This window comes from Suillus plorans (assembly GCF_016647745.1).
Source record: "Suillus plorans strain S12 chromosome Unknown HD556scaffold_7, whole genome shotgun sequence".
NCBI lineage: Eukaryota > Fungi > Basidiomycota > Agaricomycetes > Boletales > Suillaceae > Suillus > Suillus plorans.
The window spans coordinates 8,088-25,918 of NW_024537391.1; the positions used below are offsets into that span (position 1 = coordinate 8,088).

The 17,831-nt window shown below is 43.9% G+C and overlaps 5 protein-coding genes across 5 annotated transcripts; all 5 read left to right on the forward strand.

Annotated features, from left to right (window-relative positions):
- Window positions 1-3,465: 3,465 nt before the first annotated feature.
- Window positions 3,466-6,045, forward strand: HD556DRAFT_1304455 (uncharacterized protein; the record flags this gene model as incomplete). Its single annotated transcript, XM_041299679.1, has 8 exons — window positions 3,466-3,511; window positions 3,710-3,810; window positions 3,965-4,099; window positions 4,153-4,231; window positions 4,330-4,421; window positions 4,471-4,501; window positions 4,736-4,968; window positions 5,002-6,045. The coding sequence occupies 8 exons, from the start codon at window positions 3,466-3,468 to the stop codon at window positions 6,043-6,045; spliced, it is 1,761 nt and encodes a 586-aa protein (XP_041164789.1).
- An 858-nt stretch (window positions 6,046-6,903) lies between these two features.
- On the forward strand, window positions 6,904-7,953 carry HD556DRAFT_1438365 (uncharacterized protein; the record flags this gene model as incomplete). The annotated part of the gene is made up of 3 exons (XM_041305836.1): window positions 6,904-7,297; window positions 7,355-7,451; window positions 7,503-7,953. 3 exons carry the CDS (start codon window positions 6,904-6,906, stop codon window positions 7,951-7,953), a joined length of 942 nt encoding a protein of 313 aa, XP_041164790.1.
- A 72-nt stretch (window positions 7,954-8,025) lies between these two features.
- HD556DRAFT_1438366 (uncharacterized protein) lies at window positions 8,026-9,238 on the forward strand (the record flags this gene model as incomplete). Its single annotated transcript, XM_041305837.1, has 3 exons — window positions 8,026-8,569; window positions 8,621-8,781; window positions 8,834-9,238. 3 exons carry the CDS (start codon window positions 8,026-8,028, stop codon window positions 9,236-9,238), a joined length of 1,110 nt encoding a protein of 369 aa, XP_041164791.1.
- Window positions 9,239-9,995: 757 nt separating this feature from the next.
- Window positions 9,996-13,971, forward strand: HD556DRAFT_1304458 (uncharacterized protein; the record flags this gene model as incomplete). The annotated part of the gene is made up of 18 exons (XM_041299680.1): window positions 9,996-10,012; window positions 10,064-10,442; window positions 10,533-10,879; window positions 10,932-11,060; window positions 11,168-11,222; window positions 11,264-11,675; window positions 11,725-11,785; window positions 11,865-12,457; window positions 12,481-12,518; window positions 12,643-12,719; window positions 12,758-12,820; window positions 12,953-13,059; window positions 13,280-13,313; window positions 13,371-13,398; window positions 13,516-13,554; window positions 13,675-13,808; window positions 13,872-13,883; window positions 13,929-13,971. The coding sequence occupies 18 exons, from the start codon at window positions 9,996-9,998 to the stop codon at window positions 13,969-13,971; spliced, it is 2,568 nt and encodes an 855-aa protein (XP_041164792.1).
- A 2,579-nt stretch (window positions 13,972-16,550) lies between these two features.
- HD556DRAFT_1304459 (uncharacterized protein) lies at window positions 16,551-17,198 on the forward strand (the record flags this gene model as incomplete). Its single annotated transcript, XM_041299681.1, has 4 exons — window positions 16,551-16,579; window positions 16,611-16,645; window positions 16,707-17,032; window positions 17,091-17,198. 4 exons carry the CDS (start codon window positions 16,551-16,553, stop codon window positions 17,196-17,198), a joined length of 498 nt encoding a protein of 165 aa, XP_041164793.1.
- Window positions 17,199-17,831: the final 633 nt, after the last annotated feature.

The following is a 17,831-nucleotide window of genomic DNA, read 5'->3' on the forward strand; positions in this document are numbered from 1 at the left end:
ACAGGCAGGCAGACAATAAGACTATCTTAAGTAGGTAAGCAAGAATGATTCAACTACAACACAAGTCAAGGCCAGTATGGTGCCAAAGTCCATTGATGAGGAGCTCTCAGTGATTGATCATGGTGCGAGAGGCAAAGAGAGTGGTTGGGATGTTGCATTGTTAATGTCAGTGAATGGTTTTTTGTAGTTGATGAATAATTTACCTTATGCCTGGTTTTTCCATGGCACAACCCTAGTTCTGCCATGTTTTGCCTGTGAATAGTTCTGCCCACAGCACTGTTAGACTTACAGCATGATGATGAAAGTACAAGCACAGGAGAGAAAGCTTAGTAATATGTTGTCCTGCATGATATGAGAATCATGCAGAACACATACATGACATATTATCTCACATATCTACAGTCTGTTAGCCTTATCCTCAGACTACACAAAGTACAGTGTTTTGAATAAAAGTCAAATATGGTGGAGAAATCATATATTGACATAGTCCAAGTAATAGGTACACAAAAGCTTAGGTTATTACCTAACTTTTGGCTTATTTACTTTGACTACAAATAACCAATGAGAAAAGTTAAAAGCCTACAAAAACCCTAACAAAAAAGCCCATGTTTTGCTTTGTTTTCTTTTATGATTATTCCTACCTTATCTTCCCTATGTTTTTCTTTCATTTCTTTATGTATATGATTCATTGACATCCCAGATGCTTCATAAAATGTACCAGCAAGGTATGATGTCATAATGATGTCACATAGCTCCACAGATAGTTCTAGCCTATTCTGTTGGTTTCCCTGATGTCACCCATGATGTCACAGTGATGTCATTAGATGCTAGAATATTCCGCTCCACTTGGCTCCACAAATGCTCCATATTGCTCCACAATGAGGTCATTTATGATGCAATTCTGATGTCATTCCTCTTTTCAATCTTATTTCTTGGTACTATATAGTTTTGCTCATCTTATGTATAAAAGGAGAACCAATCTCCACCCAAAAATACAAGAATCTATTTTCCTGTCAAATATCTGAAGGAAATCCCCCCTCACATTCTTCTACTTTCTCTGACATTGACACTTTGTGTTAGCCAGAAAGTGCAGACCAAGTAACTAGACTTGTTCTGAGATCAGTTTACTCTTTTCTTGACTGTACCTATACTGTCTAGTGTGCATCTGATATACATTTCAGAGGACTAGGAGTACCAAGTCACGCCATTTATCTGTGCCTGCAGATTCCTTTGTTGGACTATCTGTGTACATATTTTCAAATCGTATAACTTGTAGTTGTACGCATCCGTTATATTATTGTAGTTGTATAACACACAGTTGGTTATAGACTATCATCCTATTATTTTGGATACATCCTTTGTACTTTACTTCAAAGGAGTCCAAATCAGCATCTTTGATTTGTATCGCATGGTCATACAAATCTTTCTATTTCCCATCAATAAGTCCTTTCATATTTAGGCAGGGGAAATTCTAGCAATATCTGCTACATCCAGTTGCAACCAGTTGCACAACAGTACGCACCTCACATCACTTATCTGTCTGGTCAACAAAAAAGACTAGAGAGACTTATTTGTATCAAGTATTTTCCATCTAGCCATAGGAAAGGCTAGATATTCCTCTACAAAGTCTATATTATCTGTCTTGCCAGATAAAGTTAGATTTCTCTTGTAGAACATCTACTGTTCTAGGTAGAATCACACCACCAGGCTGTATAGCAGGTAACCTCCCATGAACAATGTGTTGTCTACCACAAAAGAAGAAAAGTTGTAGACCACGAACTTGAGGTTGTTTGGCAGCATCTAGTCTTATCAAAAGTTTAATTGTGGTGTCATTGCCTTGTGACCACTTTTATATAAGACACCTCAAGTAAGAAGACAATGTATAGGAATGAATTATGTAGGGAATAATGAATAGCCGGTAATGTCCGAGATGGACACAATTTGTCATCAATAGCGTGGACCATAGACAAGTCCGTGCTTACACATGCATGGACCAGGTACTTATATTTAGCGTATCATAGTATATATACTGTAGTGATATTTCGGATAGTTTTTGGAGTCAAATATAATATTACAATCCTACTCTAAGATCTACAGCTACTTCTACAGGTTATGAGCCCTGCTTCGACTACAGATAGTACCATGCTCCCCAGCTCCAGCTCCACACTCTACAATATACTCCAGCTTGCTGAAGATGGCTTGAACTGGATCAGATATAAACAAAGGGCGAAGACAGTGATCGGCACTCGAGGTTTGATGTGGTACCTAGACGGTCAAATTATGAAGCCAGTCCCATATGGGACAAATACAAGTGGCCAGGTTGTGAAGCCAGACAGCTTGATACCAACTGCTACTGAAATAGAAGACTTGAAGAAAATTGATGAACATTATCAAAAAGACTCACTAGTTAGACAGCATATATTCAGCACGATAACAGATCAGCTGTTGCTGCGAGTCTAGCACCTGGATGAAGTCTCCGAAATATGGAAAGAGCATCAGTAAACTACAAATTTCCCACAGAGGTCGCAAATTTGAGGTCTAGCGACAGGAAGCCACAGGGCTCTACAGCTCACACAGGCTTACAAATGACAGCAATAAAGCACTCACAGTTTGGACAGACTCACAATTGATAGCAATAAAGCACTCAAGTAACAAGGCTCCTACTAGTATATACTCATTACTCGTACTAGTAGAACCTTGACATTTGCCGCAGTCTGACTTCGTCAAACAAACACGCTGATATATGAAAATTGGTTACATATAAAATTTTCATTGAAGACAATGTAAACATAAGCCTTGCATACTACATAGTATATCAAATATATGGATGACAGCATAACACAATATGATGATAACAACATGACTCCGAATATCAATTAATCGAGAACAATTGTTGGGTGCCAGCCCTGCGATACTTTCAATCCTGAGCAGAGCATCAAGACCAACAATATTACAAGAGAGTGCACAGACTTACCTTGCACACTTGACCGACCTTGTCCTTGTGGTGGATGACTGGATGTGACGTGGGACCAACTGCGATCTTTAAAGATAATCCTCATGCATCCCAGCCTTATGTCTGTCTCATCAATTTTCTTCTCAACAGCTGCTGCTTGAAACTTGAGCAGACACGTGGAAACCTCATTCTCCTGTAGCACACAGTCTGTGAGTGTCTTCTGTGCTCGGAAAACATCTCGCTTTGCTCTTACGAGATCAAGTACAAGGCTGGCTTCAGAGTCAGTTGGTTCATGGGCACTGGACTATTGAAAAGTAAGGTGTGATATAGATGATAGAAATGAGAAACGAAGACCCACCAGTGAATTGACAGCTTCAAGGACTCCGTATAAGTCGCACATACCGCCACTGGCAGGTATTTCCACATTAGAATCATTGTTGCGCTTAGTGTAAGAATGATGAGCAGGATTATTGGAGGAGGAAGCAAGTGCTGATAGTGATCGCAAAGTAGTAATGTCAAACTTTAGCGATGAGGATAACATGGAGGGACTCAGACAATGTAAGGCAGGCATCTGGGAAATACCAAATGTACATCGAAAACCAAGTTTGCTTTTCTTAAGTCTGTGACTTAGATATCAGTACCAGCGTGCCGTCATGGCCCCAGCTCATTGTCCGTCGTGCAGAAAAGAATTTCGGAACCATATATCTGTCGCTCATCATATGAGCCAACCATGGTCTGGATGTAATAATTGGCTAGACGATCTGATCCAACTCAACTCTACCTTACCACTCACCAAAGATCCCATGGCAGTGGACAATACTATTGACGAAGGCCCCTCTTACGAACAAGGAGAGGATGTAAGTTTCTATGATTTGAGAACTGAAGGAGGGCATTTGGACTTTGAGGCATCTGGACACAGCAGAACTCGGGATGAGGTAGTTACCGACTACTTTCCACAGCCCCTGCTGGCTTTTGAGGAGGGCTACACATTTCTAAGCCTATTCAATGCAGACAAAAACAGCATCTATCGTAAAAAAAAATCTATACTATCCATTCAGCGATCGAAGGGAATGGCAGCTTGCATTATGGCTTCTTCATTCGGGTTTGAGCATGGTGCAAATCAATGATTTCCTAGCGCTTGATATTGTAAGTCTTGAATTTGAATATCATCATGACAGCTTAGCTCAAAGAACACTTAGATCAATGATCAAAAGATTTATGAGGTTGAGCTGAATCATTACCTAGCGGTCCATGTTGGAAGTCTCAAGTTATTCCTATGTCACACCCCACAAAGTCTCCAGCAGTTCTCTACTGGCGGGATCCACTTGAATGCATTGCTTCTCTATTCAACCATCCTTTATTTCACAATCACATAGACTACATGGCTCGCAAGGTGTATCACACAGTGGAGAAGCTCTCTCGGATATATACTGAATGGATGACAGGCGAACATGCCTGGGAGATGCAGGTATGTGATTCAGTCTCTCCTGAAGTCATTGCTTCATGTGTTCTTGTAGTCTGCACTTCCCCATGGTGCAACTCTCCTCGGTACCATTCTATCCTTGGACAAGACATGCATTACTGCATTGTCAGGCAACCGCGTTGCGCATCCTCTCCTTATCAGCCTCGCCAACATTCATATGGACATACACCTAAAATCATCTTCAAACGCCTTCCTTCTTGCTGCCTTACTTCCAGTCCCAAAATTCATCCACAAAAATAAATGAATGAGAGGTGTGTTGCAAGACCGGCTCATTCATCATTGCCTGGACATTGTACTAGAACCTCTCAAGTTGGCTGCTCAAAATGGTACCATGTTGTCCGATCCCCTCGGACACAGCCATTACTGTTTCACGATGCTCGCTAGTTATATTGCTGACATGCCAGAAGCCATGATGTTGGCATGTGTTGGTGGAAAGACGTCCCCAGTGACTATGGCAATGTACAAATATTTTGGGGATCCCTTCCAACATGAACCCCAGACACAATCAAAAACTCTTGTGCAACTGGACATGGTGCGTTCATGCGCTCATCCAAATGATATTGAGGCCTTTTTCTGCGAGGCGCAGAAGTTTCGCCTGAATGGCATAGACAAACCATTCTGGTCGGACTGGTTGCTAGCGGATCCATCCCGGTTTCTCATACCTGAATCACTGCACCACATTCATAAGCAGTTTTTGGACCATGATGTGCAGTGGATTATCCTTGCAGTGGGAGGGTCCAAGATAGATTTTCGGTTTTCGGTTATACAGCCCACCACTGGTTATCGACATTTTCACGGAGGTATCTCCAAACTTAAGCAGGTTACAGGTCATTGTCACCAAGACGTTCAACAATCCATCATTGCAGCCAGTGCAGATGCAGGACCTGCTGGAGTTATTGTTGCTGTACACGCGCTCATGCACTTTCGTTATCTTGTGCAATCGCTGTGTATTGATGACAAGGATCTTGGTTGCATTACAGCTGCACTGAGTGAGTTCCATGTGAACAAACATGCAATCATCGCTGCTGGTCTTCATCAGGGAAAAGGCAATAAAGGCAATAAAGTCATCAACAATTGGCAAATCCCAAAACTCGAGCTTATGCAGAATATTGTTCCTAGCATTCGCAACTCTGGAGTTATAGCACAGTGGTCTGTGGATGTTACTGAGCATGCGCACATCACCGTGGTCAAAGACCCAGCAAGATCTACCAACAATAATAACTATGACCCACAAATCTGTCATTATCTCGACCGTGCCAATAAATGCAATCAGTTTGAGCTTGCCACTAGCCTTTTGGATCATTCGCAGAGGGAAGACCCGGGAGTTGTTGGAGATGAACTTGTTGAGGAGGATGACAAGATCGATGATGACATGAATGACTTTCCTGCAGAGCTGCTGTCCTCAATTCAAATACCCGCACAACCACGTCCTATCATGAATCACTTTTCACTCGCAAAAATACTCCAGCACAAGGAAATCAGATCACTACCTGTCCCACTACGTTCTTTTACCATTGGGTGCACCGCTCTTCACCTTTCTTATGATCCATCCATCAGGAATGCCACTGTCGATGAAGTTGCTATCATGTTCTGCCTACCAGACTTATGACCAGCTATCACAGATTTCCTTCACCGTGAGGCAACCTATGGTAATCACATACACTCAATAAGCGGTCCTAGAAGATCCACACATGACACTCAGCTTCCATTTGACCACTTTCAAGTGTGGTTCAAAATTCTTCTGCAGGAGACTGATTTTCATGATCCCGATAACGTTCTACCAGTGCAAACGCTCAACTGCGCACCACCTCGTGGCCCATGGACTTTAGGTCGTTATGATATGGCCATTATTTAAACCAACTCAGGGCACTCTTGGCCTACCAGTGGCCTTTCAGGTGTGTTCTTTCTGTCTTTGAGGGTGATACTCACCAAGCTAAAAAATAACCCAAAGGGCATTCCATTGGCCAAATTAGGCTTGTCATTCGGCCCATTGCCAGAAGTGGGATGCCGTGGGCATGGGACGATCAGTTCTTAACTTATGTCCAACATTTTGATATCTCTAGTGAATGTGTTCTGACCACTCAGCTCCATACACTGAAAAGGGCAAAACGCTCGAATGGCACACGGATGGGCGATGTCATTCTGGTCTCTCAGCCTAGAGCGCCTATCCACCTTGTTCCCCATTTTGGCGCCACTGTGGACACATGTCTCACCGCATACAACAGCTTAGAGCATGCAACAGAGTTTTGGTTAAATTATTTTTGGACCAAAAATACCTTTTTTGCTCTATCCGAGTAGAGAACTTGCACTGTGTTCATACTTCATCAGTACCATTTTTGTAGGCTAAAAGATACATGTACTCACTAGGATTCTGCATTGTTGAATGACATTGTTACACTTTCACCCAGTCATGGCACCTGCAGATCACAGCAAACCTGTAGACTTTGGAATGAAGTTAGCATAACTAATGTCAGCTCCCTGTGTCAGTGATGTGCCTATGATGGACAAACTCACCGATCTTGAGCTCAATCATCTGATTGTAGAGGAGGAAGAACCAGGTGATTCTACCCAGTCTCTTGGTTATTTGTTGTCGCAGATTTTCAGGACATTTACTATTGAAGTCCCAGATGCCACAGAGCTCCAGGTTCTGTTACATAAAATTCATTATCGTGATACCAGACTTCACGTTAAATTTGCTCACCTTGATGAACAGTCTATGGTTCCGTTATATGATGAAGCCAGCCGCAGGTGGAACTGGGCACTTCCCAGATCACATCGTAAAACTGGCATCAATAAGTTACCTGAACTCGAAGAGATTGGAGATGGAGAAGAGGATAGTGGGGCGAACAAGGAGTCTGAGAGTGGGGGTAGTAGTGGCGACTCGGAGGGCCCAGCAATTTAACAGCACCTTCTGGTAGACACCACCAGTAGTGACACCAGCCAAAAACCACAGACGTTGGAGGATATCTTCTCATCGTTCTTCAATGCTATGTGTGGTGCTGTTGCCCAGAAGAAGTGAGCACAGATCATGGCAGCAAATAGCGGAACAGTGATTCATACATGGAGTTCACGGAACTCCACATGCCCTGTCAAGGATGATAAAGTATTGCGGAAGCCTGACCTTGCATTGTTGGATGACGTAGAGGCTTGTTGGGATACCATCAAAGCTGTTTGCGAATTGACATCACAGCCATACACACCTTCAAGTACGATTGGAAAAACACTCGACAACAAGGCCTACCTTCTCTTGAGGCCCCAGCCTTGGAGGTGGTTTGTCTTACCCTTTTCCCTTACGAACGAATACCACAAACTGCGAGTCCATATGTATGACCATGCATGTGGTATCGTAACGTGTCCTGTCCATATCAACAAGGCTCCCAATCGTTACCTGCATATCCTATCGAGTGTCATCTTTGGTCATCTTGAATGTATTGGTTATGATCCCTCCATTAGTATCTTCACCAAGACTCTTTGTCCTGCCCAGCTTGAAACCCCAATTCTTCCGCCCTTCTACTAGACAACAAATTCGCACTAAATCAAGTGCATGGTCCCCAGATGGAACGGTGCAACCGAAGGCACTGTACCAAATATGGATATTGATGCATCCGAGTCCGAGTCTGACTCAGACGCGAAGACCTCACACTCAAAGCTGAACCTCCCTATGGACCCTCCTCAGATAGAAATACCTGAAGACCCTCTTCACCAACCCTTTTCAGAACCAATCGGCAGGATCACAGTTAATGACCATGCATACGACATCCTTGAACTTATCTTCTCTAGCCAGGGGCTCGTCGGTCGAGGCACTGTCTGTTACTTAGCCAGGAGAGACGACGAAGAATACATTATCAAGGACCATTGGGTTCTTGGGGGTAAATATGCTGTGTTGAATGAAGTCGACATGCTGCATGAGATGAAAGGGGTCCATGGCATACCAGAACTGGTCGAATATTGGCTTGTCGAGGTTGCACCTGGGGAAGTCGATGAAACTATGAGCTATCGATACAAGGTTTTTGAAAGTATCAAAGGTACCTCTCGTACACATCTGCATTTGGTTCTGAAGCCCTGTGAGCGACCTTTACATGCGTTCCGGACCAAATTAGAGTTAGTAGGCGCTCTTCAAGACATTGTCAAAAGTGCGTACTATATCTGGTTCATCTTCTACATTACACTGACATATTTCTCAGTTCAACAGACAGCAGTTGAGGAACGGGGAATTCTTCACCATGACTGTAGTCTCAACAATGCTATGATCTGGGATGATGGCAATGGGGGTCAGGGAACCTTGATCAATTGGGAATTCGCCGTGCATATTGTTGCAGGTCGAAAATATGCTATCGGTGGGACGGTCAGTACCACTCTATTGCTGAAAGGATGAATATGCTCACAGCAATCATCAGGGTACATTGCCATTCATGTCTTGTTCTCTTCTATGGCAGCTCTCAGAGGCTGTTGGTGACCAGGTGACATCTCTTCGCAGCTGGAAGGCAAAGCTCGCAATGCAGTCCTCTGCAACTCCCCCCCCCCTCTTATACTACACCACTACCATGACGATCTCAAATCCCTTTTCTATGTCTTCATATGCATCTGCATCAAATTCAGGGGTCCCCTCGGAGTTAGACGTGACCTTTCAGCTGATAGGAGTCAAGAGTGGCTACTGCACCAATGGTCTACCAACATGCTCTGAGACACCACCAATGAGAAGACTTCGTTTTTTTTCCACCCAAATGCACAAAAGCTCAAATGACAATTCCACCCCTACTTCACCAGTCTACTCCCGCTTGCAAATGATTGGTACAAGTTGATCAGGAACAAAGGACCATCAAGTACAGTCACTTTCCAGGAGGTCATTGATCTGTTGGAAACGCACCTCAACATGCTTCCAAAGAACAAGCCTTCCCCTGAACTTCTGTTTGCAAGGAGAGTCATTGCAGCGCTCCCGCAAAAGAGAAATGCAAATCAATTGGAGGGTAATGATACGGATTCACAAATAAATGAACGTCATGCGACAATAGGTCGGATGGGTTGGACGATGGAAGTTGCGCCCCAGCCCAAGCGGAAGAGAACTACATAAGCAGCCTATATTGTAGTTTTTGACCAAACTGACCTGGCAGCTGCCAGAATATGACTTGTCAAATAGTCTGGCAGGTACCAGGGGGCTCGTTTGCATAGCTGTTGGCTATCGGTGGGTTCTAGCAGAGTTAGAATATTGTAGTGCCAGTGGGATGTACCCAGCAATATATTTGTTGGTTTTCTGTTTATTTGTGTGCCATGATAGTTTTCTTTTTTGTTTGCACACATTTGCCTTGAGTGGGCATTTGTCACAGTTCCACATTCCGTTTATTCATTTGTCATGGTTTGATTTTCTGTTTGCACATATTTGTTTTGACGGTTTCACATTCCGTTTATTCATTTGTCATGGTTTTATTTTCTCTTTGCACATATTTGTCTTGACGGTTTCACATTTCGTTTATTCATTTGTCATGGTTGGGTATTTGTCATCACTTTTTGTCGCTTCGCTTCATCAACCCAGGAATAGACTCGAGAAAGTGCAAATGTTGCATGGATAAAAACATGGAGTAAGTGATCATTTGATCCTTTCAAATAAATGAATAATCTTTCTGTTGTAGAGATAATAATGACTCATATAGTAGCTCGCCCCCACCATCTGGCCGTTCAGCTCAATCCCAGGCTGCAGCCCCTGTTATTAATGCCGATGATCCTGACGCATATGTCAAGAAGCTGCAATGGAACTGGGCTAAGGGTCCTCATTTGGAGTTTTTGAATAGCCAACTCCCACTGTATTCCACATCTCTCTCTGAAGGCTCCACAAAGGCTTCAGAACAGCTTGATTCGGTCATCAATGGCTACTTTCAGTGTTTTCCCTGGAGACTGAAGGTAACGGAGGATCCCGACACACCATATAATCCTCTCATACATCTGCCAATTGATCCGGTCTGTGAAATTGAGATCGAGCAAAAACGGCGCAAAGTCATTGCCATGCGAAAGGTTTGTTTCTGTATATGTTTTCATTACACTAACACATTCATATTTTAGAGTATACACGCATGGCTGGATTACTGAGCCAGAAAAACACAGAAATTCAAGAGACACGCAAAACCTGAGAATGATGAGTGGGCCTGGTACTTAGTGCAGCTCTCTGGTTTATCGAAAACCAAGCCAAAAGCTCTTCAACCCCACCAATGCTGGTCCAAAGACCACTTTGACGACATCGTCAAGAAGGACTTCCATAAGCAGTGGAAGAAAGCTGGTCTCCCGTCGAAGAATCTTGCAATGTTTCGTGACTTGATCACACGAAAACACTTCCTCAAAACAAGTCAGAAAACGCAAGACTTGTATAAGCGTCTCACAAAGGATGCAGCTGTAGAGGCTTGGACAGAGAAACTGCGTGCGCCCTCACATTCATCTCCAGCTGAACGTCAAGTGTATGTATTTTCATTTCCTCACTGTTACATTCGTGCTCAATTTAAGTTATAGCGCTATCGATAGATTGGCAAATTTTGCTGGCCCTTTGCTTTCAGAAATGTCCCAGATCATGGGCATGCATTGTTCTCTCTTTGTTGGCGGTCCTGAGCCACGTGCACAAGGCAAGATCAGAATCATAATGTAGACCCTCATTATTTCACTTTATCACAAGCTGACGTATCTCTTTCAGCATGCACGAAGGCATGAACAACAGCTTGAAGCCACTTGATTGGCAATGATTCGACAAGAACACTTTTCGGCAATGTACCAAGTCATTCACCCGTTACCTCACAACGTGCTACTGTAGGTCTAATGCATGTTTATTTTCATTCTTATGCTAACAGCTTTCGGCAATACAACAAGCTGAGGAGCAGATTCAAGCCAGTCGGCTACCAGAGGATGTCACTGCCGAATTTACCATAGACCAGGACGATTCTGATGATGATTTAGCAGCCGAGGGCTCAAAATTGAAGCCAATGCCGAAATCCTGGAAGAAGTCTTCCTTCGATTCGGACTCGGAGTCAGATTCTGATAGCAGCGAGGAATCCACGTACTCTGCCGATGACGTGGCTGGTATCAATGATGAAGACAACGACAAGCATGACCAACACAACCCAGCCGACACAGACAACAACATTGACAGCAATGGTGATGTTGATCTGCTGGTACCTCCATCACACTCAGATACCAACCCAGATCCTGAGCCATCGCACGAGGCTGCTGACACAGAAGGTATTGAGTCTCCATCTACTGGAGGTGAGTTCTGTTACTTTTGAGTGAATGGCTTTAACGATATATCTTCCAGACTGTCAGGTGAATAATGCAAACATGGAAACCAGCAATGACATTGAGCCCCAGCCTTCCAAGTGCGTCTTTTTCATTGCTTTTATCAATACATAAGGCTGATGTGAGCTACCAAAGCAATGAATCCGATCATGTTGACAGTAAGCCTGCCTTGGTACATTTTCTTCATCAGGGTGACCTTTGGCTAGCTGAACTCCCTCCGGACTGCCCCAAATGGTTTTTGGATTCTCATGTATACCTTCATGCACCTTCTCTTCCGGCTCAATATACCTCGCTATTGTCAGCCTTTGTTTGTCTGGAACAATCCTCCTCTTTCATGAGCAGCAGGGGACCAGCGCATTCACTTGGCAAAAAGCACCGACCCGAAGCTGTAGGCTGGTGGATTGCACGTGCAAGGTCAGGCATACCACCCCTGCCTGATCTTAGTAAGTATTCCACCGACTTCTGGGCATGGTGGATCGCCCTGCAGCCTACATGGAGGGTCATAACTGCACCCCTTGACTCACCAACTTTACTTCCTAGCCGAGAGATAGCAGGATCCTGGCACGAACTTGACAAGCTGGGACAGAATGGCTTCCTCAGTGTGATCGGTGCTCTCAATTGGTGGGGCAAGGCTTGTCAAGACCAATGCATCGATAATGTATCGTGGCTTGCTGCCATTGCTGATGTTCAATGGGTAATGGAACGATTGATTGAAACTCGCACATCATCGACCTCGGCTACACAGAACTCATGTGTCACTCTCTTTTCTACCAAGTATTTGCTAATGCCATCTTAGGAATCGGACTAGCACATGTAAGTGTTCCGTCATGTGCGATATCTCCCCACCGACAAAATGTGTTGGGACTTTGCGCTGCCGCTAGATTTGTATGCTTAGCCGCTTGCTATATTGGTATTGTTCACATTGATCACTCGGTAGTATTCACTGTCCAAATGGTATCATTTTCTCAATGAAAGTTTTCTCGGATACTTCGAAGCAAGAACAATGAAAGCTCGGTATATGAATGTAGCTAAGATGATTGCTGGTACATGAGCTCACCAAACAAAGCAGCCTCCACCAATTCAGCACATGTGGCCAAGCATAACACATCCTCGAGGTGAGTTGGAACAGCCAGTACAGCCAGACAAACTCCATTGGCAGCATGCCACTCTACACATACTCCGCACAATTCCTCTATGGTATCCATCCCTAAGTGAGCCGTGGAGTAAATCTTGTCTAATAATGACAGGGCATTTTCTATGATCACAATGTCACCTGACCTGGGACGCAAGTCTTCGGGTTCACATGGTAAAGTTTTCATGAATTTATGGACAACATTCTCGATGTATCGATGCGGTGAGCTGACTGTACCCATGAACTCGTCTTTGGCATCTTTGACAACTTGGATACAATCTCCAAGTGTCGTGCTGCAGTGTGAACATTAGCGATGTTACACATTGCAGAACGGGACATCACCCATGGAGATGCTGTGCTGTTTTCTCTCTGATAATGCTTGTGTTTATGTTCCGCTTGGCGTTTTATTCGTTCCCTGTGTCTTGTTGCGTTGTTATTCGAGGTCAGCAACATGAATATTTGAGAATAAATATACAGTGCGTAATATTGTATGTGATGTTCATGTTGAGCAACCATCCAGGTTTTATCAATAGGATGAAACATGGCACAAAGACTATGTTGGTGAGTATGAAGGTGCAGGAGTGAAAAATTCAAGACTGCCAGGTTATGTACATTGAAAGCATATAAATTAGCACGTACGTGTTATGAACTTCTAAGAATGGCCAAAATGGGTTACAGCCTTACTATGTTCTGCTGGCAGTGGTCCTATGGATCCTTGTAAGTTGTAGTATCAAGACAAAACTTGTGCATGCCACATGTCAGCTTGCAAGAGTATTTCCTTGAATGGGTGTCGTGATAGTATATTAACTAGTAATTGATAGTTAGTATCATGTGCAGGCAACTATCAGTGTTACAGACTGTGTAGTAATAGGAATCCGAGACTCCGAGTCAATGTACACTGGTTCCAATGTTCAATGTTCAATGTTCAACTCTCATTCGCACTATCATCAGTTCTTCTATGTTGATGGAATGTAAATAATAGAACCGCTGTCTGTTTCTCAATTGCTCAAAGTTTCTGCATCAACAGCTTGTAGTTATTACACCGAGTAAGTAGCAACTTACCGTTGAGTTATGTGAGCCACTCCTGCCAGTGAGTTGAGCACAGCACTCTTCAAGCACTGGCACAAAGATTGAGCATTTAAATACCATGATAATAATCTAGCCACCACTAAACACTCTGAGTGATTAAAAAACAGATAGATCAGCAAACTACAATGGGCTTCTAGCACAGCTCCTACAGAGCACTCTGTACTAGGAGCTTAGTACTAGAAGCCCATTGTAGTTTGCTGATCTATCTGTTTTTTAATTGCTCAGAGTGTTGGCAGTGTCGACTTGTAGTAGTAAGTTAGTACTTACTGATGAATAATCTAGCTGCTATCTGTTTCTTTGTATCAACTCATGGACTAGTTATATTAAAACACAGGGGCAGGTTATCATTAGAATCAAGCACACTTAATGAACCGTAACTCATGCCTGCAGACAAGGCACCAAGCGCACATTTCATTCTCATCCTTAGAATTCAATGCGGTCAATAAATTTGTGCACCAAATCAGATTCAAAAAGTAGTATAAGTGCAAGTATAAGTGCATGATGTATGCTACAACTCCCTCACGCAAGTAGATACAACTTGAAAAAGCCGTTACTGGGTATTATCATCCTGAGTAGCAACTTCTTCCACCATAGCATGCCAAGCCGCCTCCCTTTCATCAGCAATGTGAGTGCTTTCTTCAACCATGATTTGATAAATGACATGGCGTAAAGATGAGGATGTCATCAGGTCAGGCAGAGCAGATGCAGAACCGAACGCACGACAAGATCAACTGATAAGCAATGAATATAAGTAGCATTCATATAGAACTGAAACATACTCACCACAGCAGTCCGGCATACATACCTTCCCTGTAGCACCTGCAAGGCTTGAAGCTGTCAAGTTGAAGTTGAATGTGCCTGCTGTGGATGCAGTCTATACCAGCCTCAGTCAAGCACACAAGGTTAAATTAAATGACAATATCACATACTACAGATAGCACAAGATGTGCAACACGGCTGGGTTTGATCTGCTTGAGACGGAATTGAACCAACTTGGTCAGTAGACACAGAAGCAGGGGACATCAACAGGGGGGAACTCAGACATAGTGATAGAGGTGGTCAGAAGTGAACGGCAGGAGGTGAAAATCGAGGCTCGTTTACCATTAAAATTTATATAGGGCATAGCTTTACAAATGCAGCTACCCGAATAATCTTTGAGAGTTGTACGATTGAACAGGGAGGATACTAAACAGAACACAGGCTTCTTTCTCAGTATCATAGCTGCACGTCGAGCACAGAGAACGTACACGTCAAGCACGGAGAGACTATGTAGCATGCCCAGTCATAGCAATGTGTGCACTCCCAACCCTCCCTTGCTATGGAAAAAAAAGGCCAAGATATCAGGCTTACCGCTGTAACATGACAACAATTGCTGGATACTACACGAAGTAAGTAATCAGCAATATAAAATGTTGTGGTCTGCACAGCCTAGTCTGTTATACTTGCGAGACAAGTGTGTTCGACCCAAGGGGTTCGCTGTAAGGTATTAGAATGATCAGTGATACTAAAAGGAAGATAGTCCGAAGCACAGGAAACAAAGTCTGAAGGTATAATTACGAGTCTGAAGGTAAAAACGTCAGGTCCGATGTTTTCGGGTTTTGGGTTAGCGTGTTTCGTCGGGTTATGTCGGATTAGCGTCAGGAATGTAATGAATGTCGATGTCATATCCCGCATTCTGGACCCGGACTTATCACACACCTCATTTCCAGATGTCCGGATCTGGCCGACATCTATCTATGTCTGGATCCAACCCGCGTCTAACTTCCATGCCTTATCCCTTTGTACGTTCCTACTCCAGTTAGACTATATCATTTTCCATACCTCATTTCATTTCCACCTTTATTTTCCTCTGTTCTAATCTCTGGGTTCATTTACTATTTTCCGATAGACTAGTGTTTGACTTTTCTATACCCTCTGTCCACAGCCTCGCATAGCTTCAGACTGCGCTGGCTTACTCTCCGTTAAATCCTCAGTAGTATATAAACCCTGTAGAATCTATGTACATCCTTAGTTCGAATATCATCTTAGACTCTGCTCATTCCCTCCTCCGTCTGACTTGAGTTTCTCTCTCGTCGACCTCTGCTTGTCTTAGGATTGATTCCTATAGACTTGTCACCTCCACCTCTACCTCTGGTAGTCCTCCACTGTTTCCTTTCTAGTTCGGACTTCGTCCGGATTAGTCTTATCTCTTGTTCCCGAACGTCTGCTGGAATTCCCGCGCATTGGACATCGGACTCCGGACATCACCCGACGCCCTCCGGACATCGTTCGACAGCCTTCAGAAGTTAGGGGCACGTACTTGGGTAAGAGGTGCAGCGCACGAGCTGAAGCCAAGCCCTTCGGATTCGACCCTTGAGCATGTTCTTAACACTAGGACTACAACATGGGGTGACATAAGTAATCATTCTTCAAGTTAAGTGCCTTGCTTAGTAGCCAATACCCCTTTTACGTGTACAATTGAACTTTGTTCTGGAGATATTCCCACCCACATTCAAACATACTCGGCTATATATTCATGAGTTCGACGCAAGGAGGTTTTTTACGCATTTTCTCTCAGCCTACTGCATTTTGACTCAACTTCGAAGTGGACTCGTAGACTCAGCTACATCTCATCAACCCCATTCATGGTCTGTGCTGCACTGTATTACATTTGGTGTGCTTGTGTATGATGTTTTATCTTTAAGCGCTTTTCAAGGTGCAATGGGAGCTAGATTTAAAAGTAAGTATCTGTAAATTGTTGACGTTGTGGTTCATCTCTCCCCCTTCTTTACTCATGCCAGGTAGCCCCAAGAAAAGGAAAACAAAGCAGAAAGCTACGGATTCTGACCTCAAAGCACCTGAAGGGCAAGAAGGTGTGGTGAAGAGAGTGCGTGCTCAGGCTGGGTCAACCACCAATCAAGTGGATGAGTCACAACATCCTCGATGTTCAGGACGTCCAGGCGCTGGGAAGGGAGGTAGAGACACTCAGCTGGAGAAAATTGGCACCATCTTGCATGCCCCAACACAGACCAACCAAGCCAAGGGTAATACATCCCTTGATCCGAATGTTCCTGCAAATCCTCTTGCTCCAGAACCGCCTCGAAAGGGTTGCGGAAGCCATTCCAAGGTAATTTTATCCTGTTTGTAAAGTGGCGACTGCGCTGCCAACTGATTTCGAATTCCAGCACTCACACAATGAAGATGACCAAGTGGCCGAGAGAGTTTTGGCGGTTGATGGTGATTTAAGTGAGAGTAGTGCGGCGACAGATCAAGAGAGTGCTCCCCAGGTATGAACTTCATATTTTGCTGGAGTATACTAATTTCTCATTTAAGCTGGACGATGTTGTTAAGAACATGCTCAAGGGTCGAATCCGAAGGGCTTGGCTTCAGCTCATGCGCTGCGCCCCTTACCCGAGTATGTGCCCCTAACTTCCGAAGGCTGTTAGACGATGTCCAAAGGTTGTCGGACGATGTCCGATGCGCGGGAATTCCGGCGGACATTCAGGAACGAGTGATAAGGCTAATCCGGACGATGTCCAAACTAGAAAGGAAACAGCGGAGGACTACCAGAGGTAGAGCGGAGGTGTTGAGTCTATAGGAGTCAATCCTAAGACTATCAGAGGTCGACGAGAGGAAAGACTCAAGTCGGACGGAGGAGGGAATGAGCAGAGTCTAAGATAATATTCAAACTAAGGAACTACAGAGACTGTACAGGGTTTATATACTACTGAGGACATAACAGAGAAACAGTCAGTGCAGTGCGAGGCTATGCGAGGCTATGGACAGAGCATGTGGGACAACTATCACTAGTCTATCGGAACTTAGTAAAATGAAGACGGAAATGAATAAGGGATGGAAAATAAAGCATACTAACTGATAAGGGAAATACCAAAGGGAAAAGGCACGGAAGATAGGAGCTGACTGGA